This window comes from Eucyclogobius newberryi, unplaced genomic scaffold, assembly GCF_026437365.1.
Source record: "Eucyclogobius newberryi isolate DKJ021-1_F unplaced genomic scaffold, fEucNew1.0.hap1 SCAF_15, whole genome shotgun sequence".
NCBI classification, from domain to species: Eukaryota; Metazoa; Chordata; class Actinopteri; order Gobiiformes; family Gobiidae; genus Eucyclogobius; species Eucyclogobius newberryi.
The window spans coordinates 25,637,578-25,664,118 of record NW_027315779.1 but is presented as its reverse complement, the minus strand read 5'-3'; the positions used below and the strand labels follow the sequence as shown (position 1 = coordinate 25,664,118).

The 26,541-nt window shown below is 40.1% G+C and overlaps 1 protein-coding gene across 3 annotated transcripts in view; it reads right to left on the bottom strand.

The window, feature by feature from the left end:
* The window catches only part of LOC140361184 (kin of IRRE-like protein 3), a 446,443-nt gene extending 426,236 nt beyond the window's left edge, over nt 1–20,207 (bottom strand). For all 3 annotated transcript variants that reach the window (XM_072446900.1, XM_072446902.1, XM_072446901.1), the window contains exon 1: nt 20,075–20,207. In XM_072446900.1, the coding sequence (XP_072303001.1) occupies nt 20,075–20,120 (46 nt within the window). In that variant the 5' untranslated portion in view covers nt 20,121–20,207. The remainder of the gene's footprint in view (nt 1–20,074) is intronic.
* Between the last annotated feature and the right edge of the window lie 6,334 nt (nt 20,208–26,541).

Sequence of the window (26,541 nt, the reverse complement as noted above, 5' to 3'; positions counted from 1 at the left end):
AACCTTTGCCCCGTGCCTCTCCGCTCCGCCCCGTGCCTCTCCGCTCCGCCCCGTGCCTCTCCGCTCCGCCCCGTGCCTCTCCGCTCCGCCCCGTGCCTCTCCGCTCCGCCCCGTGCCTCTCCGCTCCGTGCCTCTCCGCTCCGCCCCGTGCCTCTCCGCTCCGCCCCGTGCCTCTCCGCTCCGTGCCTCTCCGCTCCGCCCCGTGCCTCTCCGCTCCGCCCCGTGCCTCTCCGCTCCGCCCCGTGCCTCTCCGCTCCGCCCCGTGCCTCTCCGCTCCGTGCCTCTCCGCTCCGCCCCGTGCCGCTCCGCCCCGTGCCTCTCCGCTCCGCCCCGTGCCTCTCCGCTCCGCCCCGTGCCTCTCCGCTCCGCGCCTCTCCGCTCCGCTCCGTGCCTCTCCGCTCCGCTCCGTGCCTCTCCGCTCCGCCCCGTGCCTCTCCGCTCCGCCCCGTGCCTCTCCGCTCCGCCCCGTGCCTCTCCGCTCCGCCCCGTGCCTCTCCGCTCCGTGCCTCTCCGCTCCGCCCCGTGCCTCTCCGCTCCGCCCCGTGCCTCTCCGCTCCGTGCCTCTCCGCTCCGCCCCGTGCCTCTCCGCTCCGTGCCTCTCCGCTCCGCCCCGTGCCTCTCCGCCCCGTGCCTCTCCGCTCCGCCCCGTGCCTCTCCGCTCCGTGCCTCTCCGCTCCGCCCCGTGCCTCTCCGCTCCGTGCCTCTCCGCTCCGCCCCGTGCCTCTCCGCTCCGCCCCGTGCCTCTCCGCTCCGCCCCGTGCCTCTCCGCTCCGCCCCGTGCCTCTCCGCTCCGCCCCGTTACTCTCTTGTGGAAGCGTCCCTCTCCAAAATATTACCGCCATACAAGGAACGTTGATTTTGTATCATTATAACATAACTATTAACCAAGAATTGACTTGTAGACTCACATGAAAACATTGGTGTCTGCAACCTTTATGGTTCTTATGGGTACATTATTTATATAATGCTCTTTACACATGTTGGAAGCAGTATATTCTGGCCTTCACTGCACATGGCAAGGCAAGTTTATTTGTAGAGCTCAATTCGTACACAAGGCAATTCAAAGTGAATGAATTCACATGTGTAGACTTCTCCACTGTTATCATTCATTTATGAATCCATTCTCCATCCTGTCATGTTGTTTGGTTCACACGCAGACAGCTCCATCATAGCATGCGCTCTCATGATATCACTACATTCAGTGTTCCAACAATGCGCCAAAAACCCCGCTCAAGCTGTCCAGTCTGGTCGCCCTCAGGGAATTTCAATAGCTATTATTTAAAGGATTGGAAAGGACATCTATACTGCTTTGCCCCTGTTGTTAGATTTTCATATATATATATATATATATATATATATATATATATATATATATATATATATATATATATCTACCACTATATGCACCACAAGTTCAGCTCAGAACACGAGAAACTAGAGAAATACCAAGGCCTCAGAGAGGAGCTGGAGAAGGCCTGGAGCGTGAAGGTATCGGTGGTGCCCGTAGTGATCGGAGCACTCGGGGCAGTGACGCCCAAACTGGAGGAGTGGCTTGAGCAGATCCAGGAAGGACGTCGGAGATCTCGGCCCAGAAATGTGCAGCGCTAGGAACAGCAAAGATGCTGCGCAGAACCCTCAAGCTTCCAGGACCCGAGCTTGAAAAAGGGACCACCCGCGGAGGGTGAGGTGAGAGTTACCACCTCACCCTCATATATATATATATATATATATATATATATATATATATATATATATATATATATATATATATATATATATATATATATATATAACTTGTACTTATATATATAAGTACAAATGTCTAGAAACTATTCTTAAGTACTTTACTTCGCCTCAGTCCACTCAAACCAACAACCACCTAGAAATAGTGCTCATTCCATGCAGCATCCCGCTACTGGATAGTAAACAACCAAAACCCCTAAACAAGTGTCCACTAGGAGCTGCTCTGCTGTAGTCACCACACAAACCGCAACAGCCTTTGTGACGCGGTCGGTGCATGGTAATGGCAGGGAAGCACATCATTATCTGGGAGTGAAGCGGCTCAGGGCTGTGTGTGCACCTCCTCTCTTTATCACACCCCATACCCCCGAAACCCTCAAACCACGCGACACGTCCAGGAGTTCTTGTGTACAACTTAAAAGCCTGATTTACATTTATATTAGGTGAGCCAGGTACAGCGCTTGTAATTGGCGTTGTGGTGGCAGGATGTGCGTGCAGACAACACACTGCTGGAGAGGAGCGTGCACGGCCCATGCATACTAACTCCAGGCAGGACTAAACATAAGCTGTTTGGTTATTTGTGTATGTTTGTGCTTTGGCTGGTGTTACGGGGTGAAAAATTTAAGGTGGAGTAAGAGTTAGGGAGAAAATGGAATGAAGCGCACAATGTTTCAGGCATTCAAGCATTGATTCATCGGGTATAAAGTAGAAGGGTTTAAGCAGCGTAACATGATTAGCATAAGGTTATCATAACATTAGCTGCATGCTGTAAAGAGCCATTGGGATTTTTCTTCTCCCCTAACCACAAGCGGGTATTTGTTACCACATTTTTTTAATAGAATAAATATAAATAATCTTCTCAAATATCGTAACTTGAATTTATGAAACAGAAACACAAGTTTGGATGCAAATGGTGTGTTTTACATACATACAAATACAATAAAAAGGCATTCTATCGATTATGATTGTTCACTTGTTCTTTGACATATTGTGCCTGCAATGAAACGTTTCAGATGCACTTACATTTTCACTATTTCAATTTAATATCTCTGTTACGTCGAAGGTCTTATGAGAATACATTTTTGCCAGCGCATCATCATGCTGTTGTCCCAAGAGTGTTTGCAGGGCAGTTGGAGACATAGTCCCTGACTGGATGCAAATCTATTATTCCCATATTCACTTTATAGAAACTATGTATTATTTAATATTTGTTGCTGCTTGTCCAAACATCCATCAGATATGACCGTATTTACATGGATGTGTTGTCGAAGGACATACACGGTACCTGCAGAATGCCAATGCACTGGGAATTACACATGGAGATTTGGCCAAGCTTGAATTGTACAAGTTTTAATACTTTATCTTTCAAAATGTTGCATATTAAAATGTCAAAAAATCTTCAAAAATGTTGTTTCCACATAATTGGCCTCCCAGAAGCTATGTGTTAATTCTATGTCCCCTTGAGAGCTGAAAATTCTAAAACTTAACATTTTAGCACCAAAACTGTCTTCACTGCATTTCTAACCAACTTCAGTGCAATATAGATAAGGCAAATTCTACCTGCTTCATGCCTCAGTGTACCAGCAGATGGAGATTACGGCACAGAGTATCATTTTTGTCCATACGCATGAGTTATTTTAAATGATTTGTGGAAAATACCAAGGCTCAAGTGTGAAAAATATTTTAAATAACCTGAATATTGCCTATTATTGAAATGATAGGTGCTTAATGTGTGCCATGAGGGCCAAATTAAAGTGAGATTTGAATGAAAGTCCCAAAACTTTGCCATTTTGAAACATCCAAACTGTCTCTTTTTCTCCGTAGAGCCAGCATTGGGTTGAGTACAGGCAGAGGCAGAGATGAAAGACACTGGGACATATGAAGGGACAATGCAGAAAGCCAGCTCTGTTCTGTCTGATAACACCACACAACAAAACCACCGCCCAGACTCTACCTGACTACATCAAATCACCCCTTTGTTAAGAAAAAAAGAAAAAGAAAAAGAGAAATAGGACTAGTTTTCATATCCACTACAAGCGAGTTTGATCGCTGAATCAGGATTCAGTTCACACATCTAATTCTATTAAAAGGGAAATATTATACAAACTCAAATGGTGCTAAAGGTAACAAAATAAAATGGCCTGGACTAGATAGATTGTGTGAGGGTTAGGAGAGGCCATTCAAATATTTCAATATTTGTAGCCTTTTCCAAAATTTCACTACTATAAATATGAATTTGTTGAAAATATATTGAAGAATTCGCCATTGATTTGCCTTCCAAGGCAAGGTGTATTTATTTGAAGACACAGTTACCAATTCCAGATAGGACTTTAACCAGTTTAGGGCAGTGCCAGTGACGCCCACCCAGTCCTCTAGTCTCTGTAGGAGGATCCCATGAGCGACAGTGTCAAAAGCCAGATCTAATGTATGTGAATGTATGTGAATGTGTGAATGTGAATCTAACATGATAAATCAAAATGGCCCGTCATCCGATTTGGGGGAAAATAAACTCAACTCTGCTCACCTCTGAAGTATCTGCGGGACCCAGACAAGCCCCGGAGCCCAAGTAAATACACCAAAGCCGCTTTCTCTCGCTGCTGCGCCGGCCAGATTATGTAATTATTGCAACGACATTGATAACCCAGAAACTCAACTTAAAAATGAAGATGTCTTTTTCTACTTTTCATTTTTGAGTCGGATTAACCGGTCACACGCGCAGCAGCGACGCAAGCTAGACCTCCTGTGTTTACAGATGTCACAAGTTGGCGAGCTTCCATCCAAGACAGCTCCTCTAAAATGTAACTCCCCTCACGCTCCAGCAGTCAGATGTGTTTTCCAATTTCACTGAGCTGTGCAGCATCAATCACGCGGGCTTGCTCATTAGAAGGAGTGTGCAATTTTGTTTACGGGAAATACTTACGGGGAGTAATTAAAATGTAGGCACAAAGTCGTTTTTTGGGAGTTGCGGTGAAGGTAGACAAGCCGGAATTTTCCTAATTGGTGCAGAGAAGTTTAGAAGTTATGGTTCGAGACGAGATGTGTAATCAGGAATAGGACAATTGTGCAATTTTGTTTGAACAGTTTGATGATTATGGCATCTTTAAAAAAAGCAAGACCAGCCCACAACTCCAAGATTTACATTTTAAAAGTGCCGCGCGTAAATTCATGGAGTTTATGCCATGGATATGTTTTTTTTGCATTCTATTCAATGTTCCACGGTATGACAATGACATTTTCATCCCCTTAGAGATAAGAAGGTGGAAAAAAGTAAAGTTACATGGTGCACCTTTAAGTCCTGCTCTGAGATATAATACTCAGAACAGGACTTAAAGGTGCACCATGTAACTTTACTTTTTTCCACCTTATTATCTATATGGGGATGAAATAAGATAATGGTCATACTGTGGAATCATCAATATCAATATTATTATGCAATTATTTGAATGTAATATATCTAATTCAATTCTCATAATATTTGCATTAATAATATAGCAAAAATTGAAATACATATATGTTCAATTCTTCTTATCCATGGACATCAACAATGCAACTGCTGTTTACTTGAAGGATCTTGATCGGGAGTATCTAGTTGAAGGATTAGCTGACCCACAAAGTTACTCGAGACTATTTAACCAAACGCACCAAATCGCCCATATTCGTAGCGTTTTTGCCTAAAACACCCATACTTTTACGCATCTTCCGAGCCCCTACCGTAATCTCAATTTCAAACGCTCACTGAACCATTTCCTCACTACTCTCCTCCTGCTCCTTCTCCCCATTTGTGGTTCGCTCCTCTGCTTGCATCAATCACCAGCCGCTTCTCATTAGCCGCTGCTGGGGAAAGCTAAACACGTCCACGTAGTTACTGTAACCTTCCCTTCCGGTCAATCAGCCCAACCACCGCCACGCCTAATGGCAATCAATGGACTTCGATTTCCAGTTGATCGGGGTGATTTGAGGTAACGACCTGGCAGTGGCTTCTCGTTATGGTCTCGCGGGTTGGCGTGGCGGGGTGGGGCGTATAGGGTTCGCCTTGTGGTCAAAGATGTGTCGAAAATCGGCCCACGGAGAGTCAACTTCCTGTGCATTAACTCTTTCTGGGGGTATTAATCCATCACAGGAGCGTAGCACAGTGGCGGTTAAAGACAGTAGGAGCTGACTTAGGCATGCACTGAGCTAAAGTGGTTAGGTTAACAAGATTGCATTGGAAGAGCTTTGGATTTTAGTGGCGAGAATGTTAGACGTACAGCAACTGATCTTCAATACCAGTGTCATTTAATTTATCTTCGATGTGATAGTATGGTTCTAATTCCTTGCTTACATATTTGCACTTTTGCTCAATGGATATAGCTACATTTCTGACTGTTTAATTTCTATGGTGTTACTGATCTTGACATATAAAGCATTGTGAGAAGAAATGTCATGGGCAAACAACAATGTAATCCTTCTTTTTACTATTTACATTCCATTACATCGTCAAATAGATTCATTTTGCATGTGAACAGCTTTATGAAATCAAACTTTCTGAATTTAATGAAGTTGATATAAACTGTTTGATAAAATAACAACAACTTACATTTTTGGACCATAGGCTCGAAGTGGAATCTAAAATGGTCGCAATTAAGGTTGAAACTGAAATTGATTCATAACAAGTTGAAATAATCGGCAGCTAATTTAGTAGTTACATAATCGTTATCTGGACAATAAACAGATTTCAAAATTGAGATTGTCTTGAGAGAGGACATTTTACCGTTAAGACAAAGCAGGAAATACACTAGAAAGTACAAAAGAGTAAATCTAGTGTACTTCACCTGAATGATCTAAAGCGGCTTCATTTAAGCTCTGTCTCGGTCAAATTTAGAAAAAAATAATAATATTTACAGGTCAAAACAACTAATTTAAAAAAAATAAAAAATAAAATAAAATAAAAAATCACTGGCGTAATTGATTAGTCATGATGATTGTCAGTTGCAGCCCTAGTTATGACTGATTTATCTATTAATGAATGTTGTTATTAACGATTAACCAAACAATCTTGACATTCTTATCCTCATAAAACTATTCCTGGATTGGTTTTAACTGTGCATTTTTGAGTAATTTTACATTCATACAAGGTTATACAGCATGTGTTCCGTTCACCCAACAACACAGTGACGGGATGTATCAAACATGTCGGATATAATTATGCGTACAAATTCTCACTTAAACGTAAAGTAAGAACTAAGAAAAACATCCTAATTTGTTCAGCCACAAAATATAAAATGAATGGTTGTGTGGTTATTTTAGGACATTCCAGTTTGTCCACATTGCTAGTTACACGATTTGACACCGTATTTTCCTCCACAACTTTTATGCTTGGCTTATCATTCTGAGCACCAGCATTCTTTAAGCGAGCCTCATTACGGAGAAAAGTCTTTTTAGATTTCGTTCGACATCCGAATCCTGAGCATTTCTCCATCCCCAACCCTGCTCTAATTCAAATATATTCACTGTAACATTTCCAAGTCGAATAACTGGCAAACCACGATACAATTTCCTCAACATAAAACAAGACTTTCTTTTTCATCTTCCTTACTTTTAAATAATGCCGTTTGCCAGGATATATACCTTGAGGAACTTCTACATGAAACGCAGCCGCCAATATCACTTTCCCGCATGCAATTTATGTACTAGGCTTTAGACTATATGGACATTATTCCCGCCGTGAGGAAATAATGGATAGCACTGAACTAAGAAGTGTCTTGGAGGTTAAAAAATCCGTCTTCAGTCTGAAAATACGGCTATATCGTGTTACTTTGTCATTTTTAAGGCTTAGCGAGAAGGCTAATGAATCTCCTGCCGCCGTTCCTCCGAGCAATGATTTCCAATAACATCTTGATAGAGGCGCGAGTTCCGCTGGAGGACCGACCCGATTCTTCACCCATATAGCGGATTTGATTAAAAAACAGATATCAGGCTGTCACAACGTGGACAAAGCTCATGATTTTTGGATTAGCTTGGAATGGCCAGGGTCTTTGTTCAGCCAGAAAGGATCACGACAATTTGGAACTCGCTTGCAATTTGACAGTTCTTTGTGAAGTCATTAATACATGGAAATTACACAGTTAATCTGTTTTGGATTGCAATGAGTCACCTTGATTAGCATGTATTAGCGATGATGAAACTGACAGGTGTTAAAATCGCCCAAGGCAAGAAGGAATGGACATAAATAGGACTACGCTTTAATTGTGTGGCAAAATATTAGGAAAGGGGATGAATATTATAATCTCCCCTGAGGAAATATGTAAACGTTTAATGTTAGACATGATTAGATGATGATTTATATTGAATTTGACAGTTGTATAGATGCCTCGTAAGAATATTTTTTGGATAACAAACGATTTACATGTTTTTAGTTGGATTCCATATTACGACAGCCGCCTTAAATAAGTAATCATAAGTAATCATAAGTTTAATGTGTGAAATTGTGAACTGAATTCCACAAATGTCGATTCTGGATTTAGCTGAACCAGTTTCTCAATATGTCATCCTTGACCTTTGGGCGGAGAGAGACGTACAGACAAACCAACTATTGAAAACGTGGAGACTTCAGCAACATATTCTCACAATGTATAGTCCTAAATGCGAACAAACAATACTTCTACCACTACTACTACTTCTACTATCACTCCATCTGCATATCAAATATCCCAACTCCCAAGGCAACTGCTGTCCCATGATTTTACAGGTAGAAATGCTAAGATTTTGCTCCATTTTGCTTGTGACAACAGCCACAAACGCCCTAATACAGTCCAATTAGAGGGTAAACTTTCAAGAACAAATACATGTTCACTGCATGAGATGCTGTGTGCACACTTCACTGAGGTAAAGAAAGCTGTTTGGCAAACTTCAAAAGCTCTAGAGCCAACTGTTCAGACATTTCATGTTTTTCATATTAAAACTATTAAACCATTTAAAGCAAGTTTAAACTTTGGAACTTTAAGAACCACAAGAAGCACGGATATTATTATTATATATCTGGTACTGTGGTGCTAATTAGGTGTATTTGGAAGTGTGATATCTATTGATGAACGCTAATATAATGTAGTATATTTCCTTTTGAAATAGCCATTCAATGCCATCATTTCCTGTCAGTGTTTTTTCATTACATAAAACAAAACAAAAAACATGGAGCTTGATAAGCTTAAGGCTATACTGTGAAACGCTACAGGCAAAGCAATAACATGGCCACGGAGACAACAATTGACAAACCCTCGACACAGTTCCATAGAAGAAGTATCGGCCAACAAGTTTCACCCTAACTTTGAGAGTATCTTACTTAACTGTTGCTGTCAAAAACAACAAAAACAAGAGCCTACTCCACTCCAAGGTTAACCACAACTTAACGAAAGATGGTGAAGGACGGATGAGGCATAAACGAGCCCGAACACGCGCCACTGGGAAAGTCAATGTGGCCGAAGTGTGTTGAAAAGCTGGGGTGAGGTTTGGGTCAGGCCCCTGGTGGTACGCCCCTGTCTCCTTCAAGCCCTCTGCCCAGGGAGAGCGCCCGGGAAGAGGGAGGGGGGTGTCTGGGGGTCCGGCGCGTTCACCTGACGAGTGCAACTGTTGTCTAGAGTCCAACTCACGCCGATCCGGTCAATGGAACTTAGCGTCACTTCGCAATAGCTGCACATTAAATGCTTAGCTTGTATAGGTAGTGGAGAGAGGGAGTGTTTCCCAAACTGTGGGACTGCCCCTGGTGATATATATATTTTTGTTTATTTAGAGACAAATCTATTCATGTTTTGGTCCAACTTTGGTTTAATATTTTCTTTATTACTTCAATACTTTATTTTTTGTCTCATTTTAGATCTGGTTTTGTTTGATTTTACACCTGGTTTAGTCTAGTTTAAGATTATATTTAACATTATTTCGGCCTGACAAACTCTGGGTTTATATCTGTCTATTATCTTAGTTTCTTGGTGGAAGTTTGAGAACCACTTTTAATCTCTCTGACCCGACTGTTGTCTGGGGGTCAAACTCACGACGACCCAGTCAATGAAAGTTAGCATCACTTCACAAAGATGGGGACATAGTGGAAACTAGTGGACAATGACAATAGCTGGACATTCAAATTAAAAAAAAAAAAGGTTTCTTGGTTAAGATGATGCAGCCAGATATGTTAGCTTCCATTCCGTTACTTCTAAGCTCTAATTTTTCAAACTTTTAAACATAAACATGGGCGGTCCGCACTGATCTATGTATTAGATCTATTCAATTATGCAGGCTATAAAAGACTTTGCCAAATGATCATCTCCTTTGAAATAAACACGTTGTATTGCCATGAGTAATGCCATACTGTGGAACATTACAGAGACAGGTGGCTGACCCTTCACCAGAAATGTGAACAGTTTTGCTAACACTGATTAAAACTACGCTTTAAAATGTCAAGTAAAGCATGATTAATTCCAGTCTTAGTAGCTACTTAATCACTACTACTAAATACCATAACCTTAACTCCTTAATTAAGTAGTTACTCAGCCTGAATCATTCTTAATCTATTTGTTCACTATGAATTCAGTCTCTGTTCATGCTTTATAAAGGCTGATTAAGGTGTAGTTATAAGAAGTGCCCTCCTCTTTCTCAAAGCACTACTGGACACTAGATCCATGCTCTTGATCAAACACATTAACTCAACTTTTTTTTTATCTCATAGACCTTGGGCGTTTGGATAGAAGCAGTTTTTCTCGTTGCCTTGATACAACTTTTCTGACTTGCCACTATATGAACTGATTTGATTTTGTCATCTTTGACCTCTGCTTGGATAGTCATTTTACTGGCACTGGAAAGAAGAAACTGCGACTCGCTTTTATTCTCCCGTGAACAATCAAAACTGTGTGAGTGAGGTGAAGAAAGAATGATGAATGTGTTCGCTCGCTTGAGGTCACACTGGAGGCGAAGAGGGGGTGATGTTTGAGTGGCTGATGGTTCTGCTGCTACGGTAGAGACGGGACAGGCAAGTATCATCGTGCATAGCTGTTTCTCAAACTGTGGGACTACCTCTGCTGGTACGACGGGGCCTCTACAGAGTTTTTTTTCTTCTTTTTCATCATCAGAATTTATAATGACCTTCAACTTTGGTTTATTGTCATTCTTGTCAATGTTTAGTCCTAATTTAAGCAGAGCGAAGTTCCAGTTTAGCTTTGGTGGCGCTCGGAAAGCCATATACTCATATCTCAGCTGGTACTTGGTGGAAGTTTGAGAAGCAAATGGATTTTTAGTTTTAAACTGATTTGTATGTTTATTGCCATTAACATATTTTGGTACAGAGTAAAAGTACTTAAGCAAACCCAATCACTTTCATTTGAGGAAATTGTGTTTTTTGATTCAATCAGAGGTGGGCAATTAATTTTCCTCCCAGGGCCAAATTCGATCATTGGTGTAACAAATTATTATCATTAGAAACACTTTTCCGTAAAATGTAGGCTATTTAATCTATTATTTCACTCATTTCAGGTCATCTTTATTCAGGACACAAGTGCAGACACACACATAGCTTATACACTTTAAAAATAGAAAATACATTTCTGCGGGGGCCACAAATGCCCAGGTATGGCTTAATTTATCATATTTTTTCCATTTCCTCAATACTTTTTTAATGCATGTTCACCTGGCCAAAGAAGGAGTCGCAAATAATCTTATCTCGTCAGTGAGAATTAGCAAAGCATTAAATCAAAAAGACTGGACTAGCTAATTACAACAAAAGCTCGGCTAAAAACTTACCTCATATCTTCAAGTAGCCAGCTCAGCACTGATTGCGCATCATGTAATCAACTGTAAGAGGATGATGAGTGTTTTATGGCGCACGGAAAAAAGAATGGGCCGGGAATGAATGGAGTTTATAATAACGGCACTGCAAATCCAAACACGTTAATCTTTAATGAGGGATTATGGGCGATGGACGAGATTTTCAAAGTCCTTGAAAGCACACGAGATAATAGCCGATACAGATTTAAATCATAATGCTGCAGATTACGTTTAAGAATAGTCTGCCGCTTTTGAAGGTCTTTGTCAATCAACATATTTAAGGTGATGCTTTTCCAACCAACACAGTTACTATGGATAGTTAGACACATTTTGAACTTTTCTATTGTGAAACGTTTAATTTGTTCGACAAAAGCTGAATCCACACCAAAAAAATGAATGAACTAAAAACACAATGCATTAAAATGGTACCAGCAGTCTGAATATCCAATGTGGGCACGCTTGGCATTGCAGAGCCTCAATTCTAGAAATCCTCCAATGTCTAAATTCAATTTCCATCAACCCTCTTTGTGTGAGCGCGGAGAGAAGTTGTAGTCAGAATAACACCATCTTTTCCAAGTCAAGGTGGCTGTCATTTAAAGCAACAGCTTGGAGAGAGTCTTCCTGCACAGAATGTAATTAAAACTGAACTCGGAGCTGCGGCTCCATCTGTATATTGAGACCAGCCAACAGAATGTGGACTGAAAAGAGGGAGAGGCTAGATTCCAGCTTTAAATTACAACAGCACACCTGAATTAAAAATAGATTATGTTTTACTATTATCAGTGTCATTGCACTTCATATTAGTAAGTAAAGAATAAATGGGACTTGGTAACTTCCAGGAGTTTAGGTCCAACTTTTAGGCCAAAGAAGCAGTGATATTAAGAGTTAGTTACTCAAGTAACTTTTAGCGGAAGAAATTGTTTGTTAAAATCTGCTTGTTTTTCTTTTCTTTTTTTTAGATTAGGATGGGTTTATTAGGCAAGTTGCTTAAGCCCAGTCCTTTTTGGTTGCAACCAATACAGTTGGAAATATATGTTTCTGTTGTATATTTATTTAGTATGGACATCCAAAATGTATTCATTAATTCAAATTGAATGTAGCAGTTGCAGATGAAATTGTATATATTCCCAAAGTGCACATACTGTAAGCTTTGGGAATGTGCAATCACAAGCTACACAAAGGCTTTAAGGAATGTGCAATCAAAATTGCACACAAGTTGAGGGAATGTGCAACCAAACTTAAAATTGTGACTAGACTGTTTCCAACTTCTGCTGAAGATGTTGGTGATTCTTCTGTTAACGATTATCTTCGTTTTTAGTACTAGTAGTAGTCATAATTTAGTTTTGTCCATCTTTTTTTACTACATTTTTGAAAAACAATGGAAACTTGGGAAATTGAACGTCTTCCCCCTCCAAAAGTTCATGATGAATATTCCTGTTGCGAAAGTCAGCCAATAAATCAGTGTCTTTCACACTCTCCCATTTGGCGTGGCGAGCCGTGCCGTACCAGTGCCAAGTCCAAAGCCGAAGATGGCACAATTAGACGCCTGGAGGGGGGCTGTTGGGGGGCTCTTGGGGGACTGTTGGGGGGGTTGGAGGGTTAGTCACTACCTCCAGAAGGAGTGTCAGATGGCAGCGGGGATTCTTTGTATTCAGTGCTTTCGCTCATCTCCTGCCTCTTTGGTCATGTCCTATCGCTCTCATTTTCACATGCTACAAATGCAAATGGGAAAGGAACTTGTCTGCCACCCGAGGAAGTGAGGAGGGGAGCACTTTGCATGGGCTGGACATTGTTGAGCTTGAAGATAATGTATAAACGGGGATGTTATTATTTATGTGGCTTTTACTTACTTTTGGCTAGAGGAGAGAATAGCAAATCATAAGTTACAAGCAGACGGCCTCACATCCACAAATGGACTCCCCCAAGCTGTTTGTCTCTGACTCATCTATGCCTTAAGGTCTTAATGACTTAATTAAAGACTGTATTCTGGTTCAGTAATTTATTTTATTACATTTGTATCGATAGCTCAAAAAGGGAAAACCTAATCAATCAGTATAACTTAATCAAAACTAAGAACTAATGTGAACTTTACATAAGAAAACATAAGATAAGAAGGAGGGGAGGTCAAATATCCAATCAAAAAGCAGAATGAGCTCATGCCAGAATCTAAACCAATGCTTTGAATGCCTCCATAACTGCATAAAAAGACTATTTTCAGTATCCAAATGTGTAGAAGCTGCCATACAAACTGTCAGTCACACTTGTCACTCATATGCTACACGTCAAGAGGTTTTGCCACTGGCCCTCTTACCCATAGCATTTCGGATTCCTCTCCTAATCTCTTTCTCTATCTCTCCTTTCTTTCCTTTCGTGTTGCACCAGTGATTCTCCAAGCCTCCATCCTTCATCCCGGCGATCATAACCCCTCTTCTGTGTTCATGGGGGACTTGGCACAAGCGCAGGGTGGTTAGAAGCAAAGCTCAGAGGTTGTCCAAGCCCTGACAGCTGCACATCTGAACATGCTAGCACACTGACCCTAGCCTAATCCCCCCGTTGGCTTCGGCCATCCCTGGAGAAGTGCTCATAGATAACGTGCTAGTGCTGTTTAGATTATGTGACAGCTAGATTTCACCTGGGTAGTCCCAAGGGCGAGCGAGAGTATAGGGGGAGACGCTTTTGCCGAACCTCTTACTATTTTTGTTTGTTTTTGTTTTGTTGCCCAGGAAATGGTGCCCCGGTTGAAACGAAACGATGATTTAAAAAGTGGATACAAGGTTGACTCCTGATGCTTGCAATGTGGAGAAGTGAGGCGTAAAAGTGCATGGTAAAGGCTGGGGGACATTCAAATATCTGTTGTAATTTTGACGAATACATCGATTTCTTGTTGAATTTGCAGTGGTTGATTGGAATTTACGCCAGCTTGGTTCATGAGGGAGAAACAGTGTGTAATCCCTGGTCTGGAGAAATGGCCTGAACGTCAGCCACCATCTGGGCTCAGTCTGGGTTTGGGACACATGTTTTCAAACTCTCGCACTGACAACGTGACAGTTTGTCCCTATGATAGTAATTATTCGAGTAATAGGCTGTTATAATATTGCTCCTTTTGGATTCGGATCATATTCTCATTCTTGTTTTCAAGTTACAGAGAGTTGCTTCAATTCAGCCACATTTCAAGTCTCTAAAATTGTGATTATTCCAGCACAAATTTGTCACTCTCTCCACATCTTTACACAAGGAGAATCTTCCTTAATTGCCTCAGCTCACCAAATACCGATAATTTGACCATTTCCCTTTCTCGTCAAATTTTAATTTCTGTTGGGGTACTCAGTTTCGGAAAACGAAAAGGCAAATAGCTATTCCGATTCTTTAAAAAAAGTCTGAATTCAGTTTACAATGCACATTTTCAACACATCCTGGGGCATTCACATTTGAGGGAAGGGTGAAATCTGAGCGTCTAAACCAGGCATGTCCAAACCAGGGCCCGGGGGCCAAATGCGGCCCTCAAACCAATTTTTGTTGGCCGTCCAGCTTCCTGCTTTGTTGGCCCAAACAACAAAAAGTAGCACTTTTTACTGTGAAATTGGGAAAATTCAGGCATATTGATGTAATACAAACCTAATATTAATATTCTAGGTCTAATTAAAGGTGTGGAGGCTCATCAAAATTACGTCAAATGCAAATTTTCGAATGATTCACTTTGTCATTCATCAAATTCGACAGTCAAGTTGTTTGTCGCCCTCTGCCCCGTTTAAGTTTCAAAATGCGGCCCTCGGTGAAAAAAATTTGGACACATCTGGTCTAAACTGATACAATAATCAGGAATTTCAGAATATAAGGTTAAGGTACACTTCATTTTCCCTGGAGGATTTTACCTATTGTGCATGTTTTGATTTGATGGGGGAACAACCGGAGCGACTGGAGGAAACTCAGCCAGACACGGGCAGAAACATGGAAGCTCCTCACAGAAAGGCCCGGTCGGGAGTCTGCGACCTGCGACCTTCTGTCTGTGAGGCGGGAGTGCTTGCCACCGTTCAGAACAATTAAAATTTTGATTTGATTGTAATTCATTATGCTGCCGGCTCATTATTTTAATTCAAATCTCGGGCAATTTTCCCTTACAAACCTAAAATGAAAATATAACTCAGATTAGACCCATCTTTAGTAGAAAATGGAGAAATTAAGAGAAAGGCGGTCCATGGCACAACCGGGGAATCCTTGCATAGTCCTCTGAACACTGTGGCTAAAATGCCCCCCTCCTCGCTGCTCATAAAAGCAGGCAATAAAGCGCGCTGCCCCCTGGAGAGTTGATTTAGTAGTGCTACTGAGAGCCATATTAAAGCCTTTATTACCAGTGTCAAATTCAAATTAGTGGTGGATACGTTGTAGCTTACGCCGTTCCTTGCTCAGCTCCACTAGGCAGTTTTTCTCCTGCATGCTCGGGTCACTCAAGTCAATATTTAACCTCAAACGTTTGTTTTAAATGTCGTTTTTTCCCAGTCCAGTTTGTATGTTTCTCACACACTTCACAGTAAATACAAGAACGTGCCTGTGCTACCATGAACTGGGATGAAGGGGCCTTTTTACTCTCACACACCTGGGATACTGTCCTGAAGAAGCCACTCTGCCCATAGGAACGTGACACCAAAACCTGTGCAAATCAGCTGACAAGACACGAGACCACTAGACGATTGCGAGTGAACAGTCGACTGTATTTATGTATTTATGTATTTGATATGGACGTAGTAATTACATTGGACATACCAGATGCATTGTTTTGAGTGTTCGAGCAAAAAAAATTAAATAAATCAATACAAACCTATTTTAAATTAGCAAAGGAAAGCAAAAGAAAAGTAGACAATATTAATAATAACAACCTGCATTTCATGTGTGGTGTGCCCTGATTTCAGCCACAGTTTCATCCGTTTGCTAAAGATGTTCGCCTTAAATTTACATCAAAAGGCATAAAGTGGTCTTCAATCTTACACTTTAAATGTAGCAGGCCATGATATTCCGGAACAAGAATGATGAATAACTAAGACACAGATTTGTAGTGTCACCTGAAACCAACAATTAGGATAAATACAACGTAAAGTTCCCTTAATCTACAGTAAAGATTTTTGCAACTGAGAAACACAAACCTTTACTTTTTCCCTCTCATCTTTTCAGTAACTATTGCGCGCCGGCACTTAATTTCCCTCCTACTCATAGAAAGCTGCGCACAACAGAAGACGGGAGCATTTACGTAACTGGAGATCAGTCTCACCGTACCTGCGCTTCACAACTCAGCGCCGCTCACTTGTGGACTTTGGAATCGTGTCTTTGCCATATTAGCACATCGGATTCGCATTTCCGTCAGAGCCCTTCCTCTTGTGCAGATGTAGGCGGATATTGAGAAGGCTGGAACAGATCTCTGCGTCTTTACCATGTCTTTCTTTTACTGGGGTTATGCATTTCTACAAGATTAATCGTAATGACTATTATTTAAGTAACAATGCAACATATATAAAACCCTGTAGTTAAAAATTTGTTTGTTTCTTATATTAGTTCATGCACGTTATGTTTCATTCTTCTTTTAAATGGGATTTAAAAGCTGAACTTTCAAAAGAATTCCACAATTAAAACATTCATCACATATTTAATAGTAATGTTTGTCATGCAAATTGCAAATTGATTCTTTGCTAAAATCATCAAGCCCCAAATCCTGCATATTTTTCAGCATTTTGTATTTTGGAGTATGTATTGTATGTGTATTCATTAGTTACAGGGGATAAGATGAAAATGACAAAAATCTCATATAATGATAAAAACATTAATCTTGATATCATCCATCATCAGGAAAGTGCTTAAATAAATGTGGCGGGGAAATGTCTTGGTTGAGGTTCAAAAATGGCACAAAACGTGAATTGATCCTGAAAATTTCAACAAAAGTTTAAAAAAAAACTGTCACTGTCTCTTTTGGCTGTCAATTTTAACAACTTTAATTATTGACGATATACTCACTATGCCAACATTATGCTTTTATATATATATACTGTGAAGGTGAAACAAAGACTATAGTCATAAATGATAGGTACATAATGGTGACTGATGTGTTTTGGCAGTAAGCGTTGCCAGAAGTCACTTAAACATTCCTTAAATCTACTTTGTATCACTCGTCTCTCTCAAAAGTACCTTGCGTTTTGCCGTGAACCTTTGTATTAAAATCAGCGTTGTTCCGCACAGGAGGTGGTTTGTAACGGATGACTGATATTCAAATCCACTTGGAGTTCATATCCTGCGCCGTGTTTGTTTTGTAGCTTTCCACGATGAGCCGCGGCGGAGAGTTAGGCAAATGACTCGGAATGGTTTAGAGGCGCTTTTCAAAACACTGCGGCGTTTTGTTCAACGGGGAGATTAGGAATGGGGTGAGAATGGTTTTACGGTATTTAATTGTGGGCATTTTTACTGTTAACTGCTTCATTTCAGCTTTCACTTGTGATGGGAGAGTCAATAGCAAAGTATTGGTATGTATTGATTCTAGAATATTGATACAGAGATATAATGACAACCTCTTCACGGCAAATTTGTCCATTTTTACAATTCTCTACAACAATCTTTTGAAACTAACAGGGATAAAAAGAAGGATTCCAAAGGCCTACTGTAAAATATGATACTGGTATAAATTAAACGTATTTAATCAGATTTGTATTGCTTCATTGCAAAGTCTACGCAACAACAATGACTTGATCCATGGTTCAATGCCATTTTTCTTTTTGACTCATCTTTTATTTAGATTCCATTGACAACATTGATTTTCCAACTTTTGTTCTGCATCCCTGTGAGGCACCTGCTGTTGTCATTTTGGGCTTTACAAAAAGAAATTAAATTGCAGAGTTAAAATGGGTCTAGCTCTCACCTTCTCCTAATTTCTTTGAAACCAACTACGGAACGGAAGGAAAGAAAGAAAGAAAAGAAAGAATTTGCTCAAAACAATTCAGCAAAACATCATATTTTCCTTAATTCACAACTTGGCATTGATTAAACGCTCCTTTTCAATTAAAAACCAAGACACCAACCACGGGAATAAAGCACAAACCCTCCCCCTAAGCTATAAATACATGTAAAATCATCATCATTATCATCATAACTGTCACAATCCCAGAGCCTGGTATAGTTTAGAGTCTGAACTTTAAACACTCCTTTCCACCGGTGGAAAAAAAATGAAAATCTCCTTCCAAAAACCTTCAATCGCTAAGAAAATAACCACAGGACAATTTGCCAGAGCAGTTCCGACGACCCTGAAATTCCTCATACTTCTGTTTGGCGGCAGAGATAAGTATCCTCAGACAAAGTGTCCGTGGCACGCGTCGGCAGCCTGCAGCCTCTCATTTCAGATTCATCCAACGAGCCGCGCTTGAATGTGAAGTCATGACTAGCCACAGGACGGGGGCAACTGAAATCAATACGCTCAGTCGGAGCTTTTAAAACCCTTCCAATCAGCAGTTTGTAACTCATTTAATTTACTCCCCTTTGTTCCACGTTGCATCAGCAGTCACGGCGTGCGCCTGCATCCCGCGTACACAGAACACATAAGGAGATAAATATTGCGCACGGGGTGATTTAAATAACAAGAGGAGCGGGTATTGTCCAGTGTACGGCTTTGCATGTTAAGCAGGTCATTATTCACGGAAATTACACTGGGTTTTATAAATTCATACTGTGAATCTGCCAAACAAATAGCATGGAAATCCTAATCAAAAGTGTGGCGTTCTTGTCATCTAAAAACGATTTTGAGCAAACACTTTTTCCACCTTAATCGATTTCCCTACAAGAAAGTTGCAAAGAAATACGATCCACGTGAAGTGCCATGAGTTTAGGAGAGCACGGAGAAAAGGGAAGCCAAAAAAGCTAAGGGTCGGAATCCAAAGATCAGTTTAGGATTCCAAAAAACGGATTAAAGTATCAGCATGACACATATAATTGTTGAGTTTTGAAAGACAGCTGTCAATTTGGCTCCTCCGAAAATACATGTCAATTGTTAAAATTCTAAAGTTCTTTGTCAGTATCGGAAAAGACGTTAAAGACAGTATTCAAGCATCAGAACTTTCAATTTCGTCTCGTATTGTACAGACAAGTTGGCAGACGGCTATTATGTTTACACTGATTGTCGTAGTTTTGTTTCACTGGCGACAAATTCAAGTTGGATAAAACGAACGTAATTGTTAAAACTTTGAAGTGTGAGACAAGCTTTTTACAAAACTGGACAAACTACGAAAGAAACGTGGTGGCAAAAGTCTCAAACCGCATCTAAATGTGTGAATTCTATCTCCTCTGAACTGATCTTTTATAGAAACGACTAATTGCAATTGCCCTTTGTCCATCAGCATCAAGAAACACTTCAAGCATGTGTCAAAACTCTTTCATTCGCGCCAGCTTCCTCTACCGGAACAACTCAATTCAACAGTCTCCCCCCCCAAAGAACCTGCAAACACCTTCAAAAGAAACGTCCAACAAAGTAGTCCACGGACAAACTGCACAGCCACTATCGACGATGACTTTCTCCACTTACCGTTGTTGGCGAAGCAGCAAAGAACCAGCAGCATCCGGAGGTCCATTCTTGCGAAGATGCTCCGATGTCGGGATGCCAAGACGAACTGTGGACGGACAGTGGAGTTGAGTAGGTTTCCGAGTCCCTTTTTTTTCTTGTTCTTGGTCGAGAATCGCTCTTCTTGGCCCGTCCGCGGGTTCGGGTTGGCGATGCTGCCGTTGCGTGAAGAAGTGTTTTTTTTTCTTTCCTCCCCCCGTTCGCTGGCCGCCGCTCGGGCTGGTTCAGTGAGCGCGCGTAAGGCTGTCGCTTCTGCTGCGGCTGCCCATGCCTACTCCGGGCTCGCTCTGAATCGCTGCCTGTGTGTGCGCCGATAGATTCTCTCCTCGCTCCCTCGCTCCCTCGCTCCCTCCCTTCCACGCTCTCTCCTCGCTCGCTCTCTCTCTCTTTCTCGTACAGTGCTTAAGAGGGCTGGCTCCACCTCTCCTCCCCGCCTGCTCATCTGCTGTTTTACGCGGTCTAGACTGGAGGAGAGAGCGGGGAGGAAAAAAAGAAAAAGAAAGAAGATTTGTGAATGATCCAAGCGCGCAGTGGAGCGAAGTAATTACAATTAGGCGCGGTGCAAAGTGTATGAACTAAAAGACACATTGAGAGGTCAGTGTAGATGTGTCGTTTTCTCTATGTACGGATAACTCACTTCAAAAGGGTTTATTTCCACATGAAAGTGTTTTCGGTCCTGTCTTGAGATCCACGTTTATTCTGTTTGTTCTGGTCCTAATTGAATTTTTCCCATGTTTATTTATATTTTATGGTTTTGCTTTGATATCATTTCACTGTTTTTTTTTTTTTTTTTTTACTGTTTTAGGACTAGTATCAATTGAGCATTTATTACACCTTTTTACCGTTTATTGTTTTGTGTCTGTGCAGCACTTTGGAAACGCTCTGTTGATATGTTAAAAATTTGCTATATACATAAAGTGGATATTTGCACTTTATTTTTCACTTTACCCAGCCCATTCTGTATATTTTGTATTATGCACACCTTTTATTTTATTATAGTTGTATTATATTTTGCTGTTATTCTTTATGTTGCATCAAAACACTGATACAAAGTTTGTGAAATTGTTCAATTTCAATGGCAATAAAACTGGCCACTCTGATTCTGATTATGTCCATGTTTTTAGCTTGTGTGTATATATATAATTAGTATTTTTTTCTTACTTAAAGGTGCACTATGTAACTTCTTGGGTGGATGTTCTAATTAAAGTGTAGCTGATATAAAGTGGTGCTAAGAAACTTTTGAGATAGAACAAATTATTGACACCATACTTTTTCTTCTGCACTCGTACTTTTCAAAGTACGGTAACTGTGTACTTTTGTTGAATACATTAAATACAATGCGTGCTGTTCCGGTGCGCTCAGCTGCCTTGGCTGCAGTGCCTATAGTTAGCCCAATGCTGCCTGTGCGTTATCTTTTAATAGGACAATAACATCAGGTTGAGCACTTTGTACAAATGGACCATAAAATATTTACTATGTTTGTTGACATTGAGATTCAAGTGGAAGGTGAGGCCTAAGATCGGCATATGAAATAAAAATTATATGGGCCTTTTAAAGTATGAAGTATGAATAGCAAATGGTGTTGGTTTTTTAGAGTTGCTAAACAAATTGCCTCATGCAAACATTAAACATTTATTGGTGGAAAGAGCACGCAATGTGTACACAGAGGTACTATTTTACTCATGTTAGTCCTGGTTTGTCTTGCATTTCATTTCATTTTATAATAGTTTAGAATTGAAATGTCCTGTTGAGTTTTTACTTCTACTTACCGTAGTTGAATTGGAGACTTGGTTTAGTTTTGGAATGTAATTGTCTTCTCATTTAAAGGTGCATTATATGTGGCTTTGCAGGTGGTGTACCTTTTTTGTGCATGGATTTTATTGCTTTACAAAGAGAGGTCCACAATATAGGATAAGATGAGATGAGACAATAGGGCAGGCATGTCCAAACTACGGCCCAGGGGCCAAATGCGGCACTTAGACCAATTTTTGTAGGCCCTTTTTCCTGTTCAAATATTTTTATGTTATATCAACCTAATATTAATGTCCCAAGTCTTATTAAACATGTTGAGGCATCAAAATGAATGATTCACTTAGACTAATTCGTAATTGTCGGGTTGTTTGTGGCCCTCTGCTCCTTATACGTTTCAAAATGCGGCCCTCAGGGAAAAAAAGTTTGGACCCTCCTGCACTAGGGGTGTAAAGGAAAACATCTTAAATTTAGAGATGTCAATTTCAAACTTCTCCTGCAGTTTACTCACATAAATGTAAAGGAAAAATGTATTACACGTTTTTCATATAGAAAAAAAAAGCTGGTGTAAAGATGACCAAAATTGCACCTATTAAGTACATTTAAATCTGAAAAATGCACAAAGCCAGGTTTTAATTTCTTGGTTCATTTTGATGACACAGTAAACACAGACAATTAACTTTGGATATCTTATTTAGCAAAAACAGACTTGATCTGACTGAAACTTTGCCTGCATTTTAAAATTGTTTTTTTACTTACAACTTTAATAAATCAGACTTAGAATTAGATATCAACAAATCCTTCATTATGTTCCATCAAACTCTTGCTAAGTACAAGATTGTTAAGTTTGATATTTGTAGGTTTTAATTTTACAAAGTTTTGGTAGAAACATGCTCAAAACCACAACTGTTCCAGAGAAATCTATGGATGTGAGTGGATTAAATGTAAAAAAAAAAGAAAAATTAGGAGCAAATGAATTTCCACGTGAAAGCCTGCCCTGTATTCTGAGAGCGCAAAATGACCACAAAAATATTAATCCAGTAGTTTTTTTGACATTTGACCTGTAGCTGTGTCCGGCAGCATCACCCCTTTGTCTCCATAAAGAGAGACAAACTAATGCCACACTGTGGAACATTCCAAGCAAAGAAATGGCCTTCACATCATTCACTCTTTCGTAAAATGCATGGTTTATCTCCCCATATTAACCGTAAACGTGCTGCAGGATCTCTTCTGTGCCTCAGAGGTGATCAGGGAAATCTTCAAATCGATTCTGACACACTTTATGATGTGTGTCAGTGTCAATGTGCCCGATGGATTTGTGCCGGATTCCGAGCAGAGATGGGGGATGGACATGCAGCGCTCTGAATGTGTACGTGACCAAAAGAGAGAGAGAGAAATGGACAAATGTAGTTCTCCTGTCAAGTGAAAAGAATAGGATTTATGTAACATCCATTTACAGGGATCAGGAGAGAGCGAGACGGTTCATGTCAGTTGAACTTGTTGCTTTGTACCTGAGAAAATTTACTGTATGATTGGGCATTTAACTCATTTATTCACGGCATGTTTTATATTGGGTAGAAGAAAGAAATATGCAGATAGTGTACGTTTTTACAAGCCTCAGAAAACAACACTCTCCAGAGGTCTCCTGCTCTATTTTTTAAATCCATAAATATTTTTTTTATTTTATAACTTATTTTGAACATATACAATGTTTTAACATCAATTACATAACAGCATGGATAATAATTAAGGAATGCAGTAAATACATTTTCAATATGGTCAGAAGGAGTAGGAAGAAGTCAAAACATATCTTTACCCGAAGCAAAGTTTCTGTCTCTGTGTCAAATACTTCTTCAAACACATAAAGTATTACATATTAAAAGTGTTAATATGTCTTGATTCACAATAAAACACATCCAAACAATTATGACAATTACCAATATATATTGATCCCCCTGTGTCAATCAAGTCATAAAGAACTGTACAATAACATACAATAATAATAATACAGAGCTTAGTTAATTATGATGGTTCATTACAGCTGCATGCTTATATTAGCATGTCACCGCAAGTTAGCTTTTGTTTATTGCCCCATTGAGATTCCCTCTGCTGCCAGTAGATGGAGTGCAAGCACAAATACTGATGAGATAGACTGACTGATAGAAAGTTACTATCTTTTCAGTTACTTTTCAGTTCTCAAACATCAGATGTTAAAGCAGATGTTCTGAGATTGTCTTGTATGTTTTATGGCATTTTGTATTGTCTTTGGACAGCATTTTGGGGCATTCGGGTGTTTTTAAGCTTTATAAATAGACCTGTGTAGACTAATGGCCAATAACAATATAGCATAATATGTGTTCTTTAATAGAACTTTAATTGCAAGTTATAAGAGACATATTATGCACGACTGAATTGCTCTATAGCAACCAACTAAGTGCTCTGAGTGCATTCAGGTGGCTTAAAAGCACTATATAAATGCAGCTATTTACCATTTACAATCAAACTGTCATTGACCAGCCTGTGGGGTAACATGACAGCTGAGTGCCCATGTTGTCTGATTTTACATCCATTTTACGTTCTTAAATCACTTTATTTCTCCTGTCGATGTCAAATCATTAAATTGTAGTGTTAAGATTATTGTGAGAAGAAACGTCATCATGTTACAGTCATTCACAATTATTGACACTATTGCAACTAACTGCGAGCTCTTTGGTTTGTTTGTTTGTTTGTGTTTTCATTAATACATTGTCAACACTCAAATTTGTGACCAGCTTTATGAGTTTAAATGTTCTATTTTTTTTCCAGTTAAAAACATACAAATGAGGTGGCCTGTCCGAGCGGCGAGTGAGTTGTTGTTAATGTGTCTGTTTTGATGCGTTGTTTCTTTCGTTCATTTTAGTTAGCGCTTAGCTCGTGAAATGCTAACTCTGCCTCTCTTCTCTCATTGGCTACTGTCAAGTGATTATGGCTGTATCTGATCAAGCCAGTGAAGCCAGTGAAGCCAGTGAAGCCAGTGAAGCCAGTGAAGAAGCCAGTGAAGAAGCCAGTGAAGAAGCCAGTGAAGCCAGCCAAAGACACAAGAGACACAAGAATTGGTGTGATATGATCGTTTTCTTGTTGTACTAATTTGGTTGCCCATTGGCTTTTATTAGTCGGGACAGGAGAGTGTGAAATGGGGGATGAGAGAGGGGAGGACATACAGTAAATTGTCATAGTCAGGATTCGAACTCACTACACTGCGGCCGGCTGCACTTGGAGCCTGACATAATGTGCTGGGCCTTAACCAATCGACCACCGGGCAGCATCTGGTTGTACTAAAAGTAATCAATAAAATATGTGGTTTGCAGCGCAGTAACTGGAGCAGTGGCTACAGCAGATACTAGAAAAGTGCAGCGCAGGAACAGCAAAGATACCGCACAGAGCCCTTGAACTCCCGAAATTTAGAACATCACAAAATTGTTTATGAAAAACCAAGCTAAGGATGTCATTTAAAACGTAAGACCTTTTACATAAGCAACAACGACATCGCTGAATGAGCCGTTTTGTCAAAACAATGCGTGAGTTTGGCCTGAATCTAAAAAAACAGCAATTTAGACAGTTTTGTGCTGTCTTATTGTTCTAAGAAAATTACATTGTTTGGTAACAGGCACCAAAATAGAATGGTGGAGCATGATTCTTTACAAAACGGCAAATTCAGGACAACTAAAAGCACAATTATAAATGTACTACATATTCACAAACGGGTGTGGGAGGTTTGTAAGCATAGACAACCACATCAAATATTTATGCTCTGAATATACAGCTCAGGAGGTCGAGCTTTGCTAATGAGTGCATTGACTGATGTTAATTTAGTGAATCAAAAGCTGTATGTAGAGTCTAACCAAAGGAATACAGAAACAAACCACATTATCATAAACAAGACATATGTAGCTAACCCATGTAAATATCTTCAAAATGTGATATGTTATTACAAGTGTTATTACACTTTCCTGGCTAACTTAACTAAATATATATGTTTTAATTAGGGATACATCAGAAAACAATAAGTAGTATTGATTATTATAATTTAAAAAAAAAGGTCAAAACAATAATAGTGCATCGATAAATCATCAAGAAGACATTACCGAGCGATAAAAGGTAATTTCCATGTCTAGCACAACAAACTAGTGCACGATGTAACTTTTCTGATGGGGGGTTTGCGATGTCATTGCTTTGCCTGGAATGTTCTACGCATGGGAGTGTTTTGCATTTACTCAATGACTAATGTTCATATTGCTTTAAAATTACCTTGAAAAACATGCATGCCTTGCCTCAATCTTTAAATGTATATAAAAGAGCACATAAAACATTACAGAGAGGGCAGGGAATACAGTAGACATTCAACAGAAAAGCTACAGGATAATGTAAGTCTCATTTAGACCAAAGTCTATCAAATGTGTCCATCTTCAAATCTAAGTCCAGATGTCAGGTTTTCCATTAGTTTAATGCAGTGGGAAGGCAATGTCCAAAACAGTCAGCAGTGCTTTGTTTTTTCTTCGGGAGCATACATATATATCTGTCAAAGTAAACACACTTCCATTAATATTTCCCTTGACCAACACAAACCCGTTACATAATATTTTGCTTGAGATCAATATGGGCCAAACCCCTCTTATGTTTGCCTCACTCTTGTTATTATCTTT